This window comes from Brassica napus, chromosome C2 (genome assembly GCF_020379485.1).
Source record: "Brassica napus cultivar Da-Ae chromosome C2, Da-Ae, whole genome shotgun sequence".
Classification (NCBI taxonomy): Eukaryota; Viridiplantae; Streptophyta; class Magnoliopsida; order Brassicales; family Brassicaceae; genus Brassica; species Brassica napus.
In genome coordinates, this window is record NC_063445.1 from 50,055,917 (window position 1) to 50,075,785 (window position 19,869).

At 40.4% G+C, this 19,869-nt stretch overlaps 3 protein-coding genes across 3 annotated transcripts; all 3 read right to left on the reverse strand.

The window, feature by feature from the left end:
* Nucleotides 1-33: 33 nt before the first annotated feature.
* Nucleotides 34-2,533, reverse strand: LOC106401369 (putative pentatricopeptide repeat-containing protein At3g25970). The gene has a single exon (XM_013841879.3). The coding sequence runs from the start codon at nt 2,236-2,238 to the stop codon at nt 127-129; it is 2,112 nt and encodes a 703-aa protein (XP_013697333.2). The 5' UTR covers nt 2,239-2,533; the 3' UTR covers nt 34-126.
* Nucleotides 2,534-2,768: 235 nt separating this feature from the next.
* On the reverse strand, nt 2,769-4,670 carry LOC111203342 (trihelix transcription factor GT-4-like). Its single transcript, XM_048746915.1, has 5 exons — nt 4,020-4,670; nt 3,823-3,861; nt 3,487-3,618; nt 3,193-3,417; nt 2,769-3,132 (listed from the first exon to the last, which is right to left on the reverse strand). The coding sequence occupies exons 1-5, from the start codon at nt 4,582-4,584 to the stop codon at nt 2,906-2,908; spliced, it is 1,188 nt and encodes a 395-aa protein (XP_048602872.1). The 5' UTR covers nt 4,585-4,670; the 3' UTR covers nt 2,769-2,905.
* Nucleotides 4,671-11,728: 7,058 nt separating this feature from the next.
* Nucleotides 11,729-14,435, reverse strand: LOC111203343 (F-box protein SKIP14-like). The gene is made up of 2 exons (XM_022697057.2): nt 12,393-14,435; nt 11,729-12,310 (listed from the first exon to the last, which is right to left on the reverse strand). Exons 1-2 carry the CDS (start codon nt 13,242-13,244, stop codon nt 11,843-11,845), a joined length of 1,320 nt encoding a protein of 439 aa, XP_022552778.1. The 5' UTR covers nt 13,245-14,435; the 3' UTR covers nt 11,729-11,842.
* Between the last annotated feature and the right edge of the window lie 5,434 nt (nt 14,436-19,869).

The following is a 19,869-nucleotide window of genomic DNA, read 5'->3' on the forward strand; positions in this document are numbered from 1 at the left end:
GGCCAAATGAAAGCTACTCCAGACATTGTTTAATTAATCATAATTATCTCATTTTCTTATATCATCACGTGATTATCAATGGTTAAGACATTTCTTTGAACAACAGTTTGATATAAAAAGCTGAAACTAAGAGTGATTGACATCAAGAAGTGAAGCTTGCTCATCAAACTCATTATCAGTCTCAAACCACTTCATTTCCTGAGTCAAATCTTCAACCATCAAATAAATCTCTTCGCAAAGAGGATGAGATCGATCTTCAGCATTAAAGGCACAAACTTCATTTCTAATCTCAATCCAGCTCCAACCTGGAACTTTCTTCACACCTCTCTCCTTCATCACCTTCTTCACACTCGCTTTCTCTTCCCACTTCTTGGCATCACTATACATATGAGACAACGAAACATACGTGAAATGATCATCAGGCTCCATCTCCAGCAGATGGTTAGCCACCTGAGTAGCCATCTCAATCTCCCCGCAAGCCCTGCAAACTCCAAGGAAAGTCTTCAACACCATTGGATCAGGACTCAGTGGCATTGATTCGATCAACTCTTTGGCTTCCTTCACAAGCCCTGCTCTGCCTAGGAGATCAACAGCAGCTGCGTAGTGTTCCATTCGTGGTTGGATTTTGTAAACCGGTTCCATTAACCGAAGCAATTTCAGTCCTTCTTGTACCAAACCGGAGTGGCTACAAGCTGTTAGAACTGCAGTGAAGGTTACATGGTCTAGCTTCACATTTTGGTTACACATTTGAGAGAAGAGTGATAACGAGACTTGGCCTGAACCGTGCTGAGCGTATCCGAGGATCATTGCGTTCCAAACTACTGTACTGTGTGTGGAGGAGATCTTCTCAAAGCATTTTCGGGCGTTCTGGATGACTCCACACTTTGAGTACATCAAGATCAGAGAGCTAGCTACAAACTCGTTTGATTCAAAGCTTGATTTAATGGCTAAAGCGTGAACCTGCTGACCTAACTGGAGCGTTGCAAGGTCAGAGCATGATCTGAGAACTGCAGAGAAGGCGTAATCATCTACTTCTGTGTTTAAAGATCTTAAGTAGGTAAAGAACTTAACCGCGTCCTCGCTTGGACCTTTTTGAGATAGCCCTGTCAACACCGAGTTCCAAGAGACAAGATCCTTAGCTTCCAGGGATTCAAATAGAGAGAGAGCATCGTTCATGGCGCATGTAGGAAACTGAATATACATAGAGATCAATGCGTTTGAAACCGAGGTTACTTGTTTCAGTCCCTTCTTTATAACCAAACAGTGCAAGGACCGTCCGAAGACTTGATGTTCTTCTCCACAGCAAGTGCTTATGATGCTGGTGTAAGTATAAACATCGATCTCGTTTCTTGTCCTTAGCATTTCAATAAAGAGCTCAAAAGCAGAGTCCTTTTGCTCTAGCTTAGAGAAACCTGCAAGCATCGAGTTCCACGTAATCAAGTCCTTTGAGCCTCCCAAGCCATCAAAAACTCTCTTGGCATCTGATACTGAACCACAATCCGCATAAGATCTAACCATAGCATTGCAGATAGTAATCTCTTTCTCAAGCCCAAGCTTCAAAACCTTACCATGTACCTCCTTTAACAAGTTACACAACAACGGATCATCAAGCAGAGTAAGAAGTGGAGCAAAAGTCCCATCGTCCATCATCATCATCTCCATACAACCAAACAACCAAAACGCAGTCTCCACATCTCTCACCTGCACAAACCCACCAATCAAAGCGTTCCAAGAAACAGAGTTAGCCTCTGAAATCTCCCGAAACGCCTCGAAAGCATCTTCAACTCTCTCACATTTCGCGTACATATCAACAAGCGCACTCCCAACGTACACATTACTCTCGTAACCTCTCTTTATAACCAAAGAATGAACTTGCTCCCCAAGATCAAACCTTTTCGCAGAAGCAACTCCTTTCAATAGTCTACTAAAGCTATACCCATCAGCATCAGAACCGGATCTTCTCATACCCGTGAACAAGCACCATGCGTTGTTCAACTTCCCGGAGCTTGTGTATCCGGATATCATGGTGTTCCAAGAGACGGTGTCTCTGTGAGGCATTTCGTCGAACAGGTTGTGGGCGTGACCCAAGAAGTCTGATTTTACGTAGGAGTCTAAGACTCTGTTGGATATGTAAACGTCTGTGATGTAACCATGTTTGATGGCGTGGCAGTGAGTGGAGGAGAGCTTGGGGAAGGAGTGGAGAGAGCTCTCTAGTAGAGAGGCTAAGAAAGGTTTCATTCATCTGTTTAGTTTTTCATTTGATTCACCAGAGACACCGAGTTACTTACTGGTAGGAAAAAGAAAGAAAGATGATTACTCTTTTATTCTCAACATCAAAGAATCTAAATAAATATTTTAAAACGTTTTTTAATTATGTTTATAATTGATTTTGTATTAATTAGTAATATACCTATTGTTATGAATTAAGTGGTTAATTTGATGTACAACATTTTCAACATTAGTAGATTAATAATATTAATTGATGTAAGTAAATAGCAATAATTGTGAAATTTTGAGTTATTATTTGTAAAATGTGGACTAAGGTCGAAAAATCTTCCATTAGTGTTTGATCACTTTGATGATATTAGTGTATTTTGAGAGAGAAAAGTGTTAAGGAGATCATGTCATGATCATCATGAGGGAGATCCAAGCTATCATAACCAGGTTGCTTCCAGCGTTACTTGCCTTGTCTCGATGAACCATGTAAGAAACCACGTACCTTTGTTGTTTATGTTTGTCCAATAGCTAACTAGCTTTCTCATTGTCTCTGTCCCTTGCAATGACCATTTTGTTTAACAACCAAACAACATATCTTGGATTCAGCTTTTTTAAAGTCTATCAGTCTCTGACCATATTTACAAAAAAAAAGGAGTCTATCTTCTAGCTTTCTGCAGTACTTATTTTCTCATCTCATTCCACGGTACAAGACACCAGGTTGAAGATCATCCATACTATCTACATTCCGAACCATACTCTCTATGTTCCTAAACCCTCCATCAAACTCTCTCAAACACGTCCATCCTCTTCGACCCAAGAACTCTCTGTAATCCTCTTCCGTGTAAAACACCTTCTCCTCTTGATGAACTGGTAACGGATCAGACTCATCATAGTGACACACTCTAACAGCTATTCCTGCATTTAGACATAGATGCTGAGAAACCTCAAACCAGAAGAGAAAGCAAAAAGACTTACCTTCATCGACATGGAGTGTATAGTTCCCTAGAGGCATGTCCCTGTCAAGAGAACGTACAACCTGTTCTTCATCCTCTAGCCAAAAAGCTCGTCTTGTTCTGAATCTAAACGCAGATCTGATAGCTTCCTTAATGGCTTCAGCTGTACCATCGATCCCAACTCTTCTTGTATAGTCTCCATACTTCACCGTTATGATCTTCCCCACAAACGGCTGACCATCACTGCCTGCTTACATAACATGAGTTATGAAACCAGACAAAACACAAGTTGGAACATAAAGTTATAAACTCTTGCCATTTCCAGCGGGTTCCCTCCAATTCCAGGGAGGAACTCCATTTGCTGTGTCGACATCAGCAGAAGCAATGGCGAGAGGATGCCCGTCATGATCAAGCTGCCTTTCAAGATTTAGCGTTGGCCTACCATTAGCTGGACACATGTATAAATAACTCATATCAAACTAGTTCCACAAATCAAGCTACACTACTAATGTAAGAGGCTAGAGAACTAAACTAACTAGCTAGCAAAACTAAACTTCCTCCCAACAAGCAGCCAAGAAAGACAAACATCAGCTTCACATTATCACAATACCATTTCAAAAAGATTAACTTAGATACTTGAATGGATTAGTACCTTCAACAGATGCAAAGGAAATGCCTGTATCTTCAAAACCTACAGTAACATAAAGACACATCAACAAAGACAATCCAAATCTAGTAACCAGCCATTAATGGTCAAGATCCTTTATAGCACCAAAAGGGCAAACAAAACTGAAACCTAACGACCATTCTCTTCTTCTAAAACACAAAAACAAGCAAAAAAGTTTCAACCTTTATCAGTAAACTGCATAAAGGAATCAACTTTAGACGGAGCAGTAACACTCTTATAAGACGTCGCCACTTTCTTACTCCTTTCTCTAAGCAAATCTTCGATCTCCTTGTAATGCGACATCTTCCCACTCACTTGTTGATCCTTAGCCGCCTTCTTGAACTCTTTCAACAAGTTCCTCCACTTGTCCGTACACATAGCCGGAGACCGATCGAACCCTTTCTCCCTCATCTTGCTCGAAATCTCTTCCCAGAGATGCTTGTTGGACTTGGAGGTGTTGAAAAGGCCGTCCATTTCTCTCCGCAGCGCGATCAGGATTCGGGTTTCGTCTTGTACCCACGTCTCAGCTCGCTTCTTTGGGGCCTTGTTGTTGATCTCGTGGTCCTCGCTGCTGCTGTTGTCTCCGAGGAGGATTTGGTGTTGGTGTTGGTGATGTGGAGGGGGTTGGAGATCTCCGTCGATCATCATGTTTATGTCTCGTGAGGTTGGAGATGATGGGTTGTTGTTGTCGTCGTCGTCTTTGTAGAAATCGATCGGAGAACGAGGTTTTTCGGAGGAGACGAACATGGTTTCTAGTTTCTTGACCCTCGTGACAAGGAGGAGGAAGAAGAAGAGGATGATAAGACCATGGAAGATTATAAAAGGTTATTTTTGTTATAAATCATTACGTGAATGACCCATAACCAATGACAATGTCCAGGTCCAGCCGTGGCCTTGTCTAAGAGTAGACAAAGTCGGCGTCCAAGAGCAGAGAGAGTCGGCGTCCAAGAGGAGAGAGAGTCGGCTATGTCTTGGCCGACTTTAGATCTTAGGACGTTTTCCATTTATCTGTTTTAGATCTTTTCATATTTCATGTTGTATTAGTTTTTGGATAATTTCCTTTTTCCTATACTTTGTAATCTTTATATAAGGAACCTCTATTAGTTATTAATAATATACAGAAACAATTCCCCATTCTTTTACAACACGTTATCAGCACGATCGTCGATCGTCTCTAGATCCTGAGACAAATCGAAACCTCTCTCTAACCTAAAAGCCAAAACCGGCGACCACAACCCAAAAACCCTAAACCCTAATCTTGTTCTTAATTCATTCAAGAACTCAGTTGATCCCTCTTGAATCCTAGAAGTTCTCAGATCACGTTCCAGCTCAGAAGAACCGTCCAGCTCGCGATCCACACCCGAGACGCGATCGCACACGACCCGCGTCCGAGAGACTCACACCCGAGACAGCCGGTGATCGTCCTCAGCTCGCATCTGCTCCCATCCGCGACCCGATTGCATCCGCTCATCCTCTCTCTCTCTCTAAAGGTGGTCCGGTTCTAAATCCCCAACAAACAAAGGTATAAACTTAATCTGAGAACCTAGATTGATCAGAAACCCTAATCCATAAATATGGAAACTTTGATCTTGATCAAAACCCTAAAAACCTACAAGATTAAAATCGGCAATCTCTTAATTAGAAATATAGAAATCGATTCCTTAGAACTTAAATTGATTGTTCCTGATTTGATTTTGAGAAACCCTAATTTAGGAATCGAAACCCTAAACCCTAAAGGACTGAATTCGATTTTAATTGATTGAATGTTTGATGTTTGAGGTTTTAGGATTGTTAGATTGATTGATTGAAGTAATCTAATCTAGAACTTGAATCCTAAAGGCCTTGAAACCTTTAATTAAACCGGCAGCCTTAGTTTTAAAGTTGAAACCCTAAATTCATAAATCAATTGCTAAGGTTGTTTGCATTACATATGAATTTGAATTGGATTGCATTCACATTGATTAATGAAATCGACCAGCATGTAGAAAACATACGAATTCGAATCTGATTGCATTTAAATTCATATGGCCGTGTGGCATTAATCTCCCTGGTACATGTAGAATCAAATGTTAGGATTGTTCGCACCATGGTCAATTTAGTTTTACACGTCCGATCCTATTGTTTGTCTACATAGCCGTGCGGCTTGTTTGTTCGTACCATGGTCGATTAGATTGATTATTTTTCATAGATGCGTAAGAAAAGTTTGTGGCCGAGCTTGTTATACCATGCGGCCACATGATCACATTGTGAACTTAAATTGAAATGATAATGTGACACAGATGTCGAAAATCTCAAATAGAGACTACGCAGCCCTTAATCTCTCCGGAGATAACTACTTGCAGTGGGCGCTAGATACAAAGATCAGCTTAAGGTCAAAAGGTCTTGGTGATACAATCATCAAGGACAACAATGAGACCGATAAGAATCGGTACAGGGCTATAAGTATTATACGCCATCACCTCATTGAAGGTCTAAAAGATCAGTACATTACGATGGAAAATACACTAGAGCTTTGGGATGCTTTACAACATAGATATGATCACCAGAAAATGGTGTTACTCCCAAAAGCTAGAAATGACTGGAAGAATCTAAGATTCATGGATTATAAGTCAGTGGATGAGTACAATTCGGTCTTGTTCAAGACGGTCTCAATGTTGAGACTTTGTGGTAAAGTAGTAACCGAAGAAGAGTTGCTCGAGAAAACATTCTCTACTTTTCATTCCTCAAACATAATCCTGCAGCAGCAGTACCGAATGAAAGGCTTCGCCACATACACTGATCTGATCTCGTGCCTGCTCCTGGCCGAGGCAAACAATGAGCTCCTGATGAAGAACAGTGAAGCTAGACCTGCCGGATCTGCCCCGTTACCAGAGGCCAATGGAGTTGAAAAGAAAAATCCCAACGAGTGCAATTACATCCAGAATGATAAGAGATCACATGGCAAAGTCCGTGGTGGATACAGGAACCGTGACAATTACTCGAACAGTCAAGATAAGTACTTGGCCGACCGGAAAGGAAACCACAATAACTGTGGTCGTGGTTCCAATCCCGGCCGAGGCCGAGGCGGATATGGACGAGGTCGAGGCGGTATATCCAAACCGTCTTACTCGACCAAGTCCGTTTGTCACAGATGTGGGATGAGCAACCATTGGGCCAAGAATTGTAGAACTCCTAAGCACTTATGTGAACTCTACCAAGAGAGTCTTAAGGACAAGAACCCGGAGGCTCATATGGTTCATGATTCCGGTTATGAGGCTGATAAAGAATCTGATGTTGCAAATGACGACCTGATGGACTTTGAGACTTCTGATTGTCTCAAAGACTAAATTTTCGATACGACTTGTTTTTATTGTTTTATGATTGTTTTTATGATTGATTTGGTGTTTTTAATTTTGGTGTTCTGCAACTTTAATAAAATGAAAGTTTTGAAGTCTCTGAGAAATGAAATCTTATTTATAGAAATGAATGGCGAAATGAGCATACTCGTGGTGGATAGTGGCACAAGTCATACAATTCTTAGAGATAAAATATATTTCTTAAATCTCACAATGCAAAGTGCAAACGTACACACCATCGCATGTGTAGCCGGCCTGATTGAAGGTCACGACCAGGCTTATGTATTGATGCCTAAGGGCACTCATCTAGAGATTAAAAATGCCTTGTATTCCCCAAGCTCTAAAAGGAGCCTATTGAGTTTCAAAGACATAAGATTGAACGGTTTCCATCTTGAAACATGGGAAGAAGGAAATAAAGAATTCCTTAACATAATTTCGATCACCAAAGGCTATAAAAGGATCCTAGAAACCTTACCTGCAATGTCTACTGGCATATACTATGCAAAGGCCAGTATGATCGAGGCTAATGCCTGCGACAATTTCACTTTATGGCATAACCGGCTTGGCCATCCCGGTACTAACATGATGCGAAAGTTGATGATGAACTCACAAGGGCACACGTTCAAAGGAGTTGTCCCATACAATCTCACATGTGCAACATGTGCACAAGGAAAACTCATAACTAGGCCGTCACCAGCCAAAGTTAATAAAGAGATTATAAATTTTCTGGAAAGAATTCAGGGAGACATATGTGGACCAATACACCCACCTAGTGGGACGTTTCGGTATTTCATGGTCCTGATTGATGCATCGACCACATGGTTGCATGTCTGTCTACTGTCGACACGAAATTTGGCATTTGCACGCCTACTTGCTCAGATAATAAGACTGAGAGCACATTTTCCAGACTTCCCTTTAAAGACTATACGTCTGGACAATGCTGGTGAGTTTACGTCCCAGACGTTTAATGATTATTGTATGTCCATGGGGGTAAGTGTAGAACACTCCGTGGCACATGTACATACGCAGAACGGCTTGGCCGAATCATTCATTAAACGTATCCAGCTGATAGCCAGACCATTGCTCATGCGGTCTCAGCTCCCGGTATCAGCGTGGGGACATGCCGTATTACATGCAGCAGAACTGATTCGCATCAGGCCATCTAGTGAGCATAGATATTCGCCATCCCAGTTACTCACGGGTCATGAGCCAGACGTGTCCCACATCAAAACATTTGGATGTGCCGTCTACGTTCCAATTGCTCCACCACAGAGAACGAAAATGGGACCACAAAGGAGGATGGGAATATACGTAGGATATGACTCCCCGAGCATTATAAAGTATCTTGAGCCAACAACCGGTGATTTTTTTAAGGCCAGATACGCAGACTCACAGTTTGATGAGTCCACATATCCGACCTTAGGGGGAGATAACGGCCGGTTGAGCAAAGAAATTGAATGGTCTCGACCATCAATATCTTGGCAAGATCCTCGGACTAAAGAATGTGATATGAAAGTCCAAAAGATTATACATCTTCAAAAGCTAGTTAATCAACTGCCAGATTCATTTGCTGACCCAAATAGAGTGACAAAATCGTATATCCTGGCTTGTAATGCACCAATATGAATAGACGTCCAGAATGGACAAGTTCAAGTGGCTACAGAGTCTAACCAACGTCTCAAACGTGGTAGACCTATTGGTTCCAAAGATAAACAGCCTCGGAAGTCCAAGAGAGGTGCTGGATCCGAGAGCATCAAGAAAACCGTCCAGAACACTGATGGACCAGCCGAGCCGACCCAAACGGTCGAGCCAAGTGAGCCGGCCATACCAAATGATCCGACCATTCCAAATGATGGGGTTCGGGACGCCGAAATTCATGGGACACAAGGGCCGGACAATCAAGAGATCTCTATAATTATATAATGTCTGGAACGAAATGGAACAGAAATGATATCGACGTCGATGATATTTTTGCTTATAAAGTAGCACTTGAGATCATGGAAAAAGATGAGGATCTGGAACCCACGTCCATATATGAATGCATGCAAAGATCGGATTGGATCAAATGGGAAGAAGCTATAAACGTGGAGTTAGAATCATTAAAGAAAAGAGGCGTTTTTGGCGCCTATAACCGTGACACCTAGAGATGTCAAACCAGTGGGATACAAATGGGTCTTTGTGAGAAAGAGAAATGAGAAAGGAGAAGTAGTGAGATACAAAGCACGGCTTGTAGCACAAGGATTCTCACAGAGACCAGGAATATATTATGAGGAAACTTATTCCCCTGTGGTGGACGCAACTACATTACGATATTTGATCAGTCTGGCCGTGAAAGAGAAGCTTGATCTGCACCTAATGGATGTAGTAACTGCGTATCTGTACGGTCCACTGGATAATGAAATTCATATGAGAGTTCCAGAGGGTATTGAGCTCAAAGATAAGAAAGGTTCTCGAGAACAGCATTGTATTAAGCTGAATAAAGCCTTATATGGTTTGAAACAATCAGGTCGAATGTGGTACAACCGATTATCAGAGTATCTAATGAAAGAAGGTTATAAGAACGATCCAATAAGTCCATGTATCTTTATAAAGAGATTTGACAGCAAGGGCTTCGTGATTATGTCTGTTTATGTGGACGACCTGAATGTGATTGGAACCCCTGAAGAGATTTCCCAAACGGTCGAATGTCTAAAGAAAGAATTCGAAATGAAAGACTTAGGAAAAACTAAGTTCTGTTTGGGACTGCAATTTGAGTATGTGGATAATGGAATCCTTGTGCATCAAAAAACATATACAGAAAAGATACTCAAGCAGTTTAATATGGACAAGGCTCATTCCTTGTCAAGTTTTATGGTCGTGAGGTCCTTAGACCTTGAGAAGGATCCATTCGGACCAAAGAAGCCGGACGAGGATATGCTCGGGCCGGAAATACCTTATCTAAGTGCCATTGGAGCCTTAATGTATTTGGCTAGCCATACTAGACCGGACATAAGTTTTGCCGTGAGTTTACTGTCTAGATTCAGTTCATGTCCGACACTTAGGCACTGGAACGGAATAAAACATCTGTTCAGATATCTGCAAGGAACAACCGATCTCGGTTTGTTCTATACGTGCCGACCAGATGATAGCTTGGCCGGGTATGCAGATGTTGGGTACTTATCTGACCCACACAATGCTAGATATCAGACAGGTTACGTGTTTATACACGGTGGGGCTGCAGTAAGTTGGCGGTCCACAAAACAAACCTTAGTGGCAACATCATCTAATCATGCCGAGATCATAGCCATGTATGAAGCAAGCCGAGAGCTTGTGTGGTTGAGGAACATGACCGGCCATATCCTAAGGGAAAGTGGCTTGGCCGTGGGAAAGGAAAAGGAAGAACCAACGATCATCTATGAGGACAATGCAGCTTGTATAGCTCAGCTCAAAGATGGATACGTTAAGGGAGATAGAACAAAACACATCTTGCCTAAGTTCTTCTTCACCCACGACCTGCAGAAGGCTAAAGAAGTTCAAGTGGTTCAGGTTCGGTCCAGTGACAATTCGGCCGATCTGTTCACTAAGTCTCTGCCGACCTCAACGTTCAGGAAACTGGTTCATCAGATAGGAATGCGCCTGTTGAAGGATCTTCAGTGATGCCTTCATCAGGGGGAGTGTCATGTGTTGTACTCTTTTTCCTGTCTACGGTTTCCATTTTTTCCCATCTTGGGTTTTTGGTTTTCCTAGAGAGGTTTTAATGAGGCAACGTCGTGCATGATACAAACTCATATGGTTATGGCATCCAAAGGGGAGTGTTATAAATCATTATGTGGATGGCCTATAACCAATGACCATGTCTAGGCCCAGCCGTGGCCTTGTCCAAGAGGAGAGAGAGTCGGCGTCCAAGAGGAGAGAGAATCGGCTATGTCTTGGCCGACTTTAGATCTTAGGACATTTTCCATTTATCTGTTTTAGATCTTTTCCTATTTCATGTTGTATTAGGTTTTGGATAATTTTCTTTTTGCTATACTTTGTAATCCTTATATAAGGAACCTCTGTTACTCATTAATAATATACAGAAACAATTCCCAATCCTTTTACAACAATTTTTATTTTATTTTTTACAGCATTGGCGCGTGGCATCAACGTGCTGATATGAGGGCGCGTAAACCATAGCTACTAGGCTTGGTATTTGACCCGACCCGAATCTGTCGAACCGAAATTCTTGGTTTTGATTCAGATACAATTATGAGTTACTGTTTAATTGGCAATCGATTATCAATTGGGTTCGGTAATCAATTTTCATTTTAGAAAAAAAAGTCTTACCGGTCATATCAATCATAACCAAATTTAAGCTAAATCAAAATCTAATCAAAACCAAAATTTTCAATTAAAACAAAATTTTCATACCAAACCGAAATAACCAGATATCAAAACCAAGCCGAATTTTTATTTGAATAATTCCACAAAATTTTGTGCGAACCGAACCGAACAAAACAAACCATTTAAACCAAACCTACATGCCTAATTGCAGCTCTTAACTCAAATCACATATTTACTGGATTGCATACAGAGAATAATCCAAAGCTCATCTTTCATAAATTTATTTATTTTATAAATGTCTAAAGCCAAAACAAATCTTTATGATAATTATTATTCCTTCATCAAAAGATGAAAGGGAAACTTATTCATCACACGAGAGGGAACTTAAGGAGCTTCGAGCAACCAGAGCACAAAAACTCCAAACAAAACGTCTCCTCGTATACGCCATTGATGCACCGACCGCACTGAACACACCTCTGTACGCAAAGAGAACAAGCACGACACTCCTCCTTCCCTTTACAATCTTCCGCTGGACAGTCATAGACAATCCTCCAGTTCTGACATTTCCGACACATCTCAATATCCAGCGCCCGGACAACATCGTCGCAGGAGGCGAATGTGTATCCTCTATGGTAATAACGCGGCTTTTGGATAGTCTGTTCCACATTGTTGCCTATGTCCAACAAATCAAGCAGCTCATCATAGTGATCTTTAGTAACTCCATAGAGGCCACCAGTCTCTAAATGTTTCACTTTAAGCTTCCCCGAAGACTTCAGGTCCCTCAAGATGCTCACAAGGCCGTCGATACTGATCCTTGTGCATCCAGGTACGCCAAGCTGCCAACAACAGAAAAAAAAAACAATATTAGTTTTGAGTAATCAATATAAACTTGACAAAACAAATGAAGAGAAACCTCACCTTGACTACTTGTGGATTGCGTTCCAACACCTTCCTAAGACAATCCTCTGTAATTTTCGAGCAATCTACGAGTCTCAGACACTGCATAGTGCCATGAGCCCTCTCGGTTAACCGCAGAAGAGACTCATCATTGATCTTCTCATTCAACGGTTGAGAGATGTGGATGTGTTTCCACAGTAGCGAGTCATCACAGACAGTGGTATGCAGAGACTTGCAAACCATACTGACTGAAAGAAGATCCTTCACTCCCAAGTGGTAAAGACAAAAACCAAGCGCTGGATGAACGTTTGCATTCTCGCCTCCATCACTGCTTTCTCCAACACGACTCATTACCTTATCCACACTAGTAGGGGATACGAATGAACCAGCACAAGATCCATCACCATCAAAACCCTCTTCAAACCAGTGACTCTCAGGAAACTCCTGAAACCGCATTGCATTGTTCCAAATAAAACTCAACCCAGCAAAGAGCTGGTGGTCTCCATCACCAATCTCATCTCTCCCATATCGGCTATAATCAAACTCCAAATCCTCAAGCCACCCAGTAATGGCAGTGAAAGTATTGTTCATATCCATCCCAAACGGATCAGATGGCAGAACATCAACAATGTCGCCAGAAGCTGGACCTCCAGTGCTCATTCCATAGTCAAAGCAATCACCTTTCTCGTCACCGGAACACCAAGGCTGAGAGAAAACACCACCAGTGTTCCTTCCGTAATCAAAGGAGTCACCTTTCTCAAAAGACTGGGAGAAAACACCACCGTTCATCTCAGAAACTCCCTCAACAAGATACCCATCAGCTATCTTCATTGGTTTCTCAGAGACATGTCTGTGAGAAAAATTCAACGCCATTCCTATATAAGTCTTATCTAAAAGCTAAAATCCCCCTTTTTGTACAGAATCCCTAAAAAGCTAAGTCCTTTTTTTTTTTGTGTGGGTTAATCTATAGAAACGAAGCTCTTTGATGGCAACAACAAAAAAATACAAGTCGCCCTAACTTTCAGAGCTTCCGAAACTCTATAACTAAAAAAAGCTAGAAGAGACGTATCAACAACGAATTGGTTGACAAAAGAATGAATTGAATAAATTGATTTTCTGATTTTAACAGCTATCTAAACTAGGGTTTTCAGAGACCTCCTAAACTAAAAGATTGCTGATCGAATTGGATAAACTAATATAGAAACCCTTCAACGGAGAATCCTAACCGAACCGAACCCTCGCCGCGAGATCTCCTTTTCAATCGGAATGTAAACAACGCCAGCAAGTTTCTTCCTTTGAGGTGAAGCAACTTCGATTCAGGAGAGAAAGAGATAGATAGAGATAGAGAGAGAAGGAAGGAAGGAACGGGTTGGTCGTCGTCGACCGAGTCAAAGAGAGAGAAAACGATGGAGAGGAGAGGACGATAATATTTTGCGCGAGGAAATCTCCCAACTTTTTTGTTTGTTCTTGATCGAGGAGATTTCACGAGGGAGAAAAAAGTAATATATACTAATCGAGGAGGACAAATAATTAAAAAAAGGAAAGATATAAGATTAGGGTAACGGTGAGATCTTCAAACACTTTAGGGTGTTGGACACGTGTCGTTTTGTAGAGCTCTCTGTCATTCCGCTCGCTCGCTCTTCGATCTGTCGACGATTTCGGATTATCTGATTTTTTTCTAGATTTGATGATGATAAATACACATTATTAACTATAAAACATGTTAATTAACGATTTATTTACGCAGCATACACCTTTTAATTTATTGCAACACACCTTTGATTTTTTTTCCGTGGATAATTACAGCTTTTGAGATGAAAATTGAAGATTCTTTCTTTTGTTAATGATGACAAAATTCATTTAACATCATTATTAAAATAAAGATATGGTGTTGACAAAAGAAAATGGTAATCTCGTTGTAAATCAATGGTTGCTACTTGTTATTTATATCCTAATTAAAAACATTGTACAATAAATAATGGTAATCTAGTTGTAAATCAATGGTTTGAGACATGTTTCTTTCGTAAATAGAAAGTGGAATACTTCGGATTGTAATGTTTATTTGACTGTTAGATTGTAGGGGTTACTTCTTCTTCTCTTTCCCTGTTGTCGCTTAGTTCAATTTCCCACTATTTGTATCTGTGTAATTTCTGTCAAAAACTCTGAAAATTGGTATAAAATCTTAACATTTAAAAAAAAAAAAAAAAGTGGAATATAAATAATTTGTTTGCTTTTAAACCCATACAACTTCACCAATAAGAGAATGTAGGTAGATAGATAGAGCACTAAGAACTATGTGATGTAGATATCTATCTTCAAAGCGAATAAAGGCTTGTTAAGATGTGGTGGCATCAAAGCAAAGCAAATATATCAGATAAAAGCGAATGTGTTCTTGATTTATTTATGGTAACAAACTACTTTTAAAATCATGTTTAAGTAAAAAAGGGGAATATATGCCGTATAAATATGAGTTTGTTCTAACAACACGTTAAGTTTGACGCAGACGGGTAAAGGAATGTTTCGTAGAAGAAGCTAAACTTCGAACCTTTATGAGAGTCCAAGATTCTTCTCCTCTTTGTGACATATTCGGAAATGAACAAAATATTAAGAATAATAATACTGTGAACATTTGACCCAAAAAAATTCTATGAAGAGGGCAGAACGATTAGTTTTGGAAGATATTTGCTGGGTCAATAGGTTATAGAATAATAGTATAATACTGAGTTAGACAAGTGTTTAAACAGCATGAGAGTAATCCGTCTAAGAGTCAGAATGGAATGGCAGGAGTGAGACAGGACGTACACTGGGGTGGGAGACCTGCCTTTTTATTGCCATTCAACGTATGTTAACAACAAAGAATCAGTTTATTTATAAAAATAATAAAATATACATGAACTGGCAGTTCAATTTTACAAGCAATAATAATGATCTGCACTCTACAGTACTAACACCACACATTTGATGTGTTTCAAGCGAACTTTCTGCCTTTTATTTTTTATTTTAGGTATTTTAACATAATAATAAATAATATTTATGTACTGAATAAAATTATATATATGTGTAACTGTTGTAATTAGAGAGTTTAGAGACTGAATATTTCTCTGTGTATTATTAATGATCAATAGAGGTTCCTTATATATGAATTACAAAGTATAGAAAAAAATGAAATTATCCAAAACCTAATAGAACATGAAATAGGAAAAGATCTAAAACAGAAAAGGAAAACGTCCTAAGACTAAGACGGTCTAAACCGACCGTCTCTCTTTCCTCGGAAGACCGCCTCTCTCTCTTTCCTCGGAAGACCGCCTCTCTCTCTCCTCCTTTGGCCACGGCTTGGGTCTTGTCTTGGTCATTAGTTATGGGCCATCCACTTAATGATTTATATCACTCCCCCTTGGATGCCATAACCATACAGGATTCGTAGTACGCTTCATGTTGCCTCATTAAAACCTTATCAGGAAAACCCAGTGGGACAAAACCATGATGAAGGAAAAAGAGTACAACACGCACTACTCCCCCTGATGTGAACCTCACTTTAGGTTCTACATTCTACGCATCTTGGTGCGTGATATTTCCTGTATGTATAGGATGAGAGTAATCGGCCAGTTTCATTACTGAACCGTAATTAGACCATTTCGACTTCTTAGGTCATTTCTCATGTCTTTTGACATTGAGTGTCCCGGTAAAGCATGTGTCCTAAACAATATGAACCATATTGTTCTCGGAGATCACTATTTGGCCTTTGCAAATCGTGTTTGCATATGTCCATAGTCTAGACGTGATCGTCTACTATCAACTGCTCTTTACTTTGGCGATTTATGGTTACCATCGACCATGTATCAATCTGGCCGAATCATGACCGGGTCATAGACCCCGTCTATAAGTGTCCACTACTTGTCTTGTGGAGTTTATACGGCAGCAGACCGTTCTGTTATGCCAGATCCTTACTTAGGGGATCTGATGTCGGATTGCAACCTGATGGTTGATCTACTAATCCGTGATCAAGGGATAAGGACTGGATGCCTTTTAGCCGATGGGCCGGACGTTTTTAGTCGGAGTGTTGGACGCCTTTAGCCAGAGGGTCGGACGACTTTAGCCGGGCACCCATATAGATTTATTCTATGCTTCCTTTAGGTTTAGTATAATCACAAGGAATTTCAAATATATGGAGTGTATTGGATTGTCTTTTATACAACTCCAAGATCATGCGTGATCACTTTATTTTACATACTATAGGCAGCTGCTTTTCAGTCCATGAATCATCTTAGAAACAAAGTTGTTCTTTCAATTTATCCAGTGATCCATATGCTGCTTACTACATCATTTGTATCTAATTTCTTTCTTATGACCAGACCATTTTCAATTTCGAAAATTCTGTAGCAGCAACCACCACATAGGAGTTTATCTCCTTATAATCTGTTCCTTTGATCTCTGTGAGTACCTTGTGTAACAAGCTATAATCTAATGCTTTTATTAGGAAGACATGAACACTCTAGACCTCGTGATTATGTGTCTTCTCTCACGGTTTCATTACCTCACAAGATCCATCTATTTCACTGGTTGATCAGATGGCGTTTCTGTATATGTATATGGTCAATACGCCCATCTCTCTTTTAGATACTTTGAACCTCCACATTTTATCTTTTCTAATCTCTATGATTGTATGAGTACTCTTTCGTGGGTTCATGATCCTCGTTCATCTCTTTATGTTCAAGTGCTATAACTTTATGTATCTTTATACAAATGTGTGTGTGTGTGTCGACACTTTCATGTGGTTCCATTATGTTCCAGACATGATCTGATCACTTTGAGATTTCATTATTCAGGACCTTTGTTACCTAGTAGCTTGGCGTCCCAAGACTACATGGTTTGGTACCTTTGATGCGTAGCTGCGCAGCCTTTTCTCAATGTCTGTTTAGTTTCTAGTATGATCTCGGATCTATCATTCCATGCACCATTCCTTTCTATCCGAGATCCCTTTATCTTATGGAACACTTGGTCTATCTTGTATAGACTCTATAGCAACTTGATTATGTCTCTTTTAGGACATTCATTTGGTGCTAAGCTGGTTAGTCATTTTTCTTTTCTTTTCGGGTCAGTGTCTGGCCTTTCAATTAGCTTCTCTATTGGCTAGCTTTGTATAATCTTTCTTTGGATGTCTTAAATCATAATCTCTAGTCTGAGGATCTTGCCAAGACAATGATGGTTTAAAACCATTCTTATCATTCTTTATCCAGCTTATAATCTTTCTCCTTTAATGTTTGGATAGATGGATGGAATCCGTGTACTTGGCCACAATCTGATCACCCATGTTTGGCTCAAGTTTTCTTTATAAATCGTGGGAGAAAGTAATACTTCTATCCAACATATATTCCCAATCCTTTTCTGAGGTTCCATCTTTAGACGGCACATGTATGTATGTGGTGGTTTATTCAAAATGTCTAAAGATGGTGTATGTTTGGTTTTATGACCCGTATTCAATCTGAGATGAGAATATCTATGCTCACTTATATGGCCTGATGCATATGATCATATTATCATTCTATACATGTAAAATCATAGTGTTCCAAGCTTATAGACTTTAGAATCTTAGTCTTATAGATAATGGCTTACTTGGCCGAACCTTTTATGGTAATGGCCTCTCTGGCCGGTTATGGCCCTTGCGGCCGACCTGTTCATAATATGGTCTCTTTGGCCGAGTAATGTCCTTATGGTTTGGCCGTTTTGAAACATGGCCTCTACGGCCAAGGAATGGCCTTTTAAGGCCGAGCCATTTAGTAACATGGTATGGCCTCTACGGCCGAGGAATGGCCTTTTATGGCCGAGCCATTTATAACATGGTCTTTAGACCATAGTGGTACACGAACTTGTAGTATTGATCATGGTTTTATCCTCTCTCCCCCTCATGACCATACTATAAGGTCGTGGTGCTTGGGACAATTAAGCCTAATGAGTTTCCCTTTGTGTACATGTTTCACAACGTGAGATCTTTTACGGGATAACTCTGTGCCTTTTCAATCTTTGCATCGAGTTTAGACTTTAGGATGACTAATCCTATCATGCCATATAGTGTAAAATTTAGTGGTGTATCTCAATATGGTCACCACGGTTCTTGCCTCTCATCATACTGATCTTATAGCATAGTTTAAATCAGTAGAGATCATTAGGTATAGTCTCGACCACTTTCTTATAAGGTCTTAGGCGATTTTTCTTTCAAAATCTGAAGGAACTTGTTTCCTTTTGTTTGCCCATTGTTTCTATTTAGAAACCATATTATCATAACTCAATGGGTCACATATTATTGGGTGTATCTAATGTCCTTTAGACAATGCCTTAGCCATAGTTTCTTTACTAGGCTCACTATACTACTTTTACGATTTCTTACTTGGATATTATGCCTTTTAGGTAATTCTTTATCAGTAAAAACATTCATATGTTCAAGTAAGATCAGGCAAGATATAATGAAATCAAAGCAAATTCTTTTATATATATATAAAAATCGTGAATCATCAAAGCAAATCATAAAGCAATAAGACAAGTCGTATCGAAAATTTAGTCCTTGAGACAATCAGAAGTCTCAAAGTCCATCTGGTCATTTTTAGCAATGTCGGAATCATTATCGGCCTCATATCCGGAATCGTGAACCATGTGAGCCTCATGGTTCTTGTTCTTAAGACTTTCTTGGTAGAGCTCACATAAGTGCTTAGGGGTTCTACAGTTCTTGGCCCAATGGTTTCCCATTCCACATCTGTGGCAAACGGATTTGGTCGAGTAAGACGATTTGGATATGCCGCCTCGACCACGGCCATAACTACCTCGGCCACGGCCATAATTGGAACCACGACCACGGTTATTGTGGTTTCCTTTCCGGTCGGTCGAGTAGTTGTCTCGGCTGTTCGAGTAATTGTCACGGCCATGCCTCTTGTATCCACCTCGGCCTTTACCGTGTGATCTCTTGCCATTTTGGACATAATTGCACTCGTTGGGATCTTTCCTTTCAACCTCATTAGCCTCCGGTAATGGTGCTGTTCCAACAGGTCTAGCTTCACTGTTCTTCATCAGGAGCTCATTGTTTGCCTCGGCCAGAAGCAGGCACGAGATCAGATCAGTATATGTGGCGAAGCCTTTCATTATGTACTGCTGTTGCAGTATCTCATTCGATGAATGGAATGTAGAGTAAGTCTTCTCAAGTAACTCTTCTTCGGTTACTACTTCACCACAAAGTCTCAGCATCGAGACCGTCTTTAATAAGACTGAATTGTACTCATCCACCGACTTATAATCCAAGAATCTGAGATTCTTCCAGTCGTTTCTAGCATTTGGAAGTAACACCGTTTTCTGGTGATCATATCTATGTTGTAAAGCATCCCAAAGTTCTAGTGGATTTTCCATCGTGATGTACTGATCTTTTAGACCTTCAATGAGGTGATGGCGTATAATACTTGTAGCCATGTACCGATTCTTATCGGTCTCATTGTTGCTCTTGATGATAGTATCA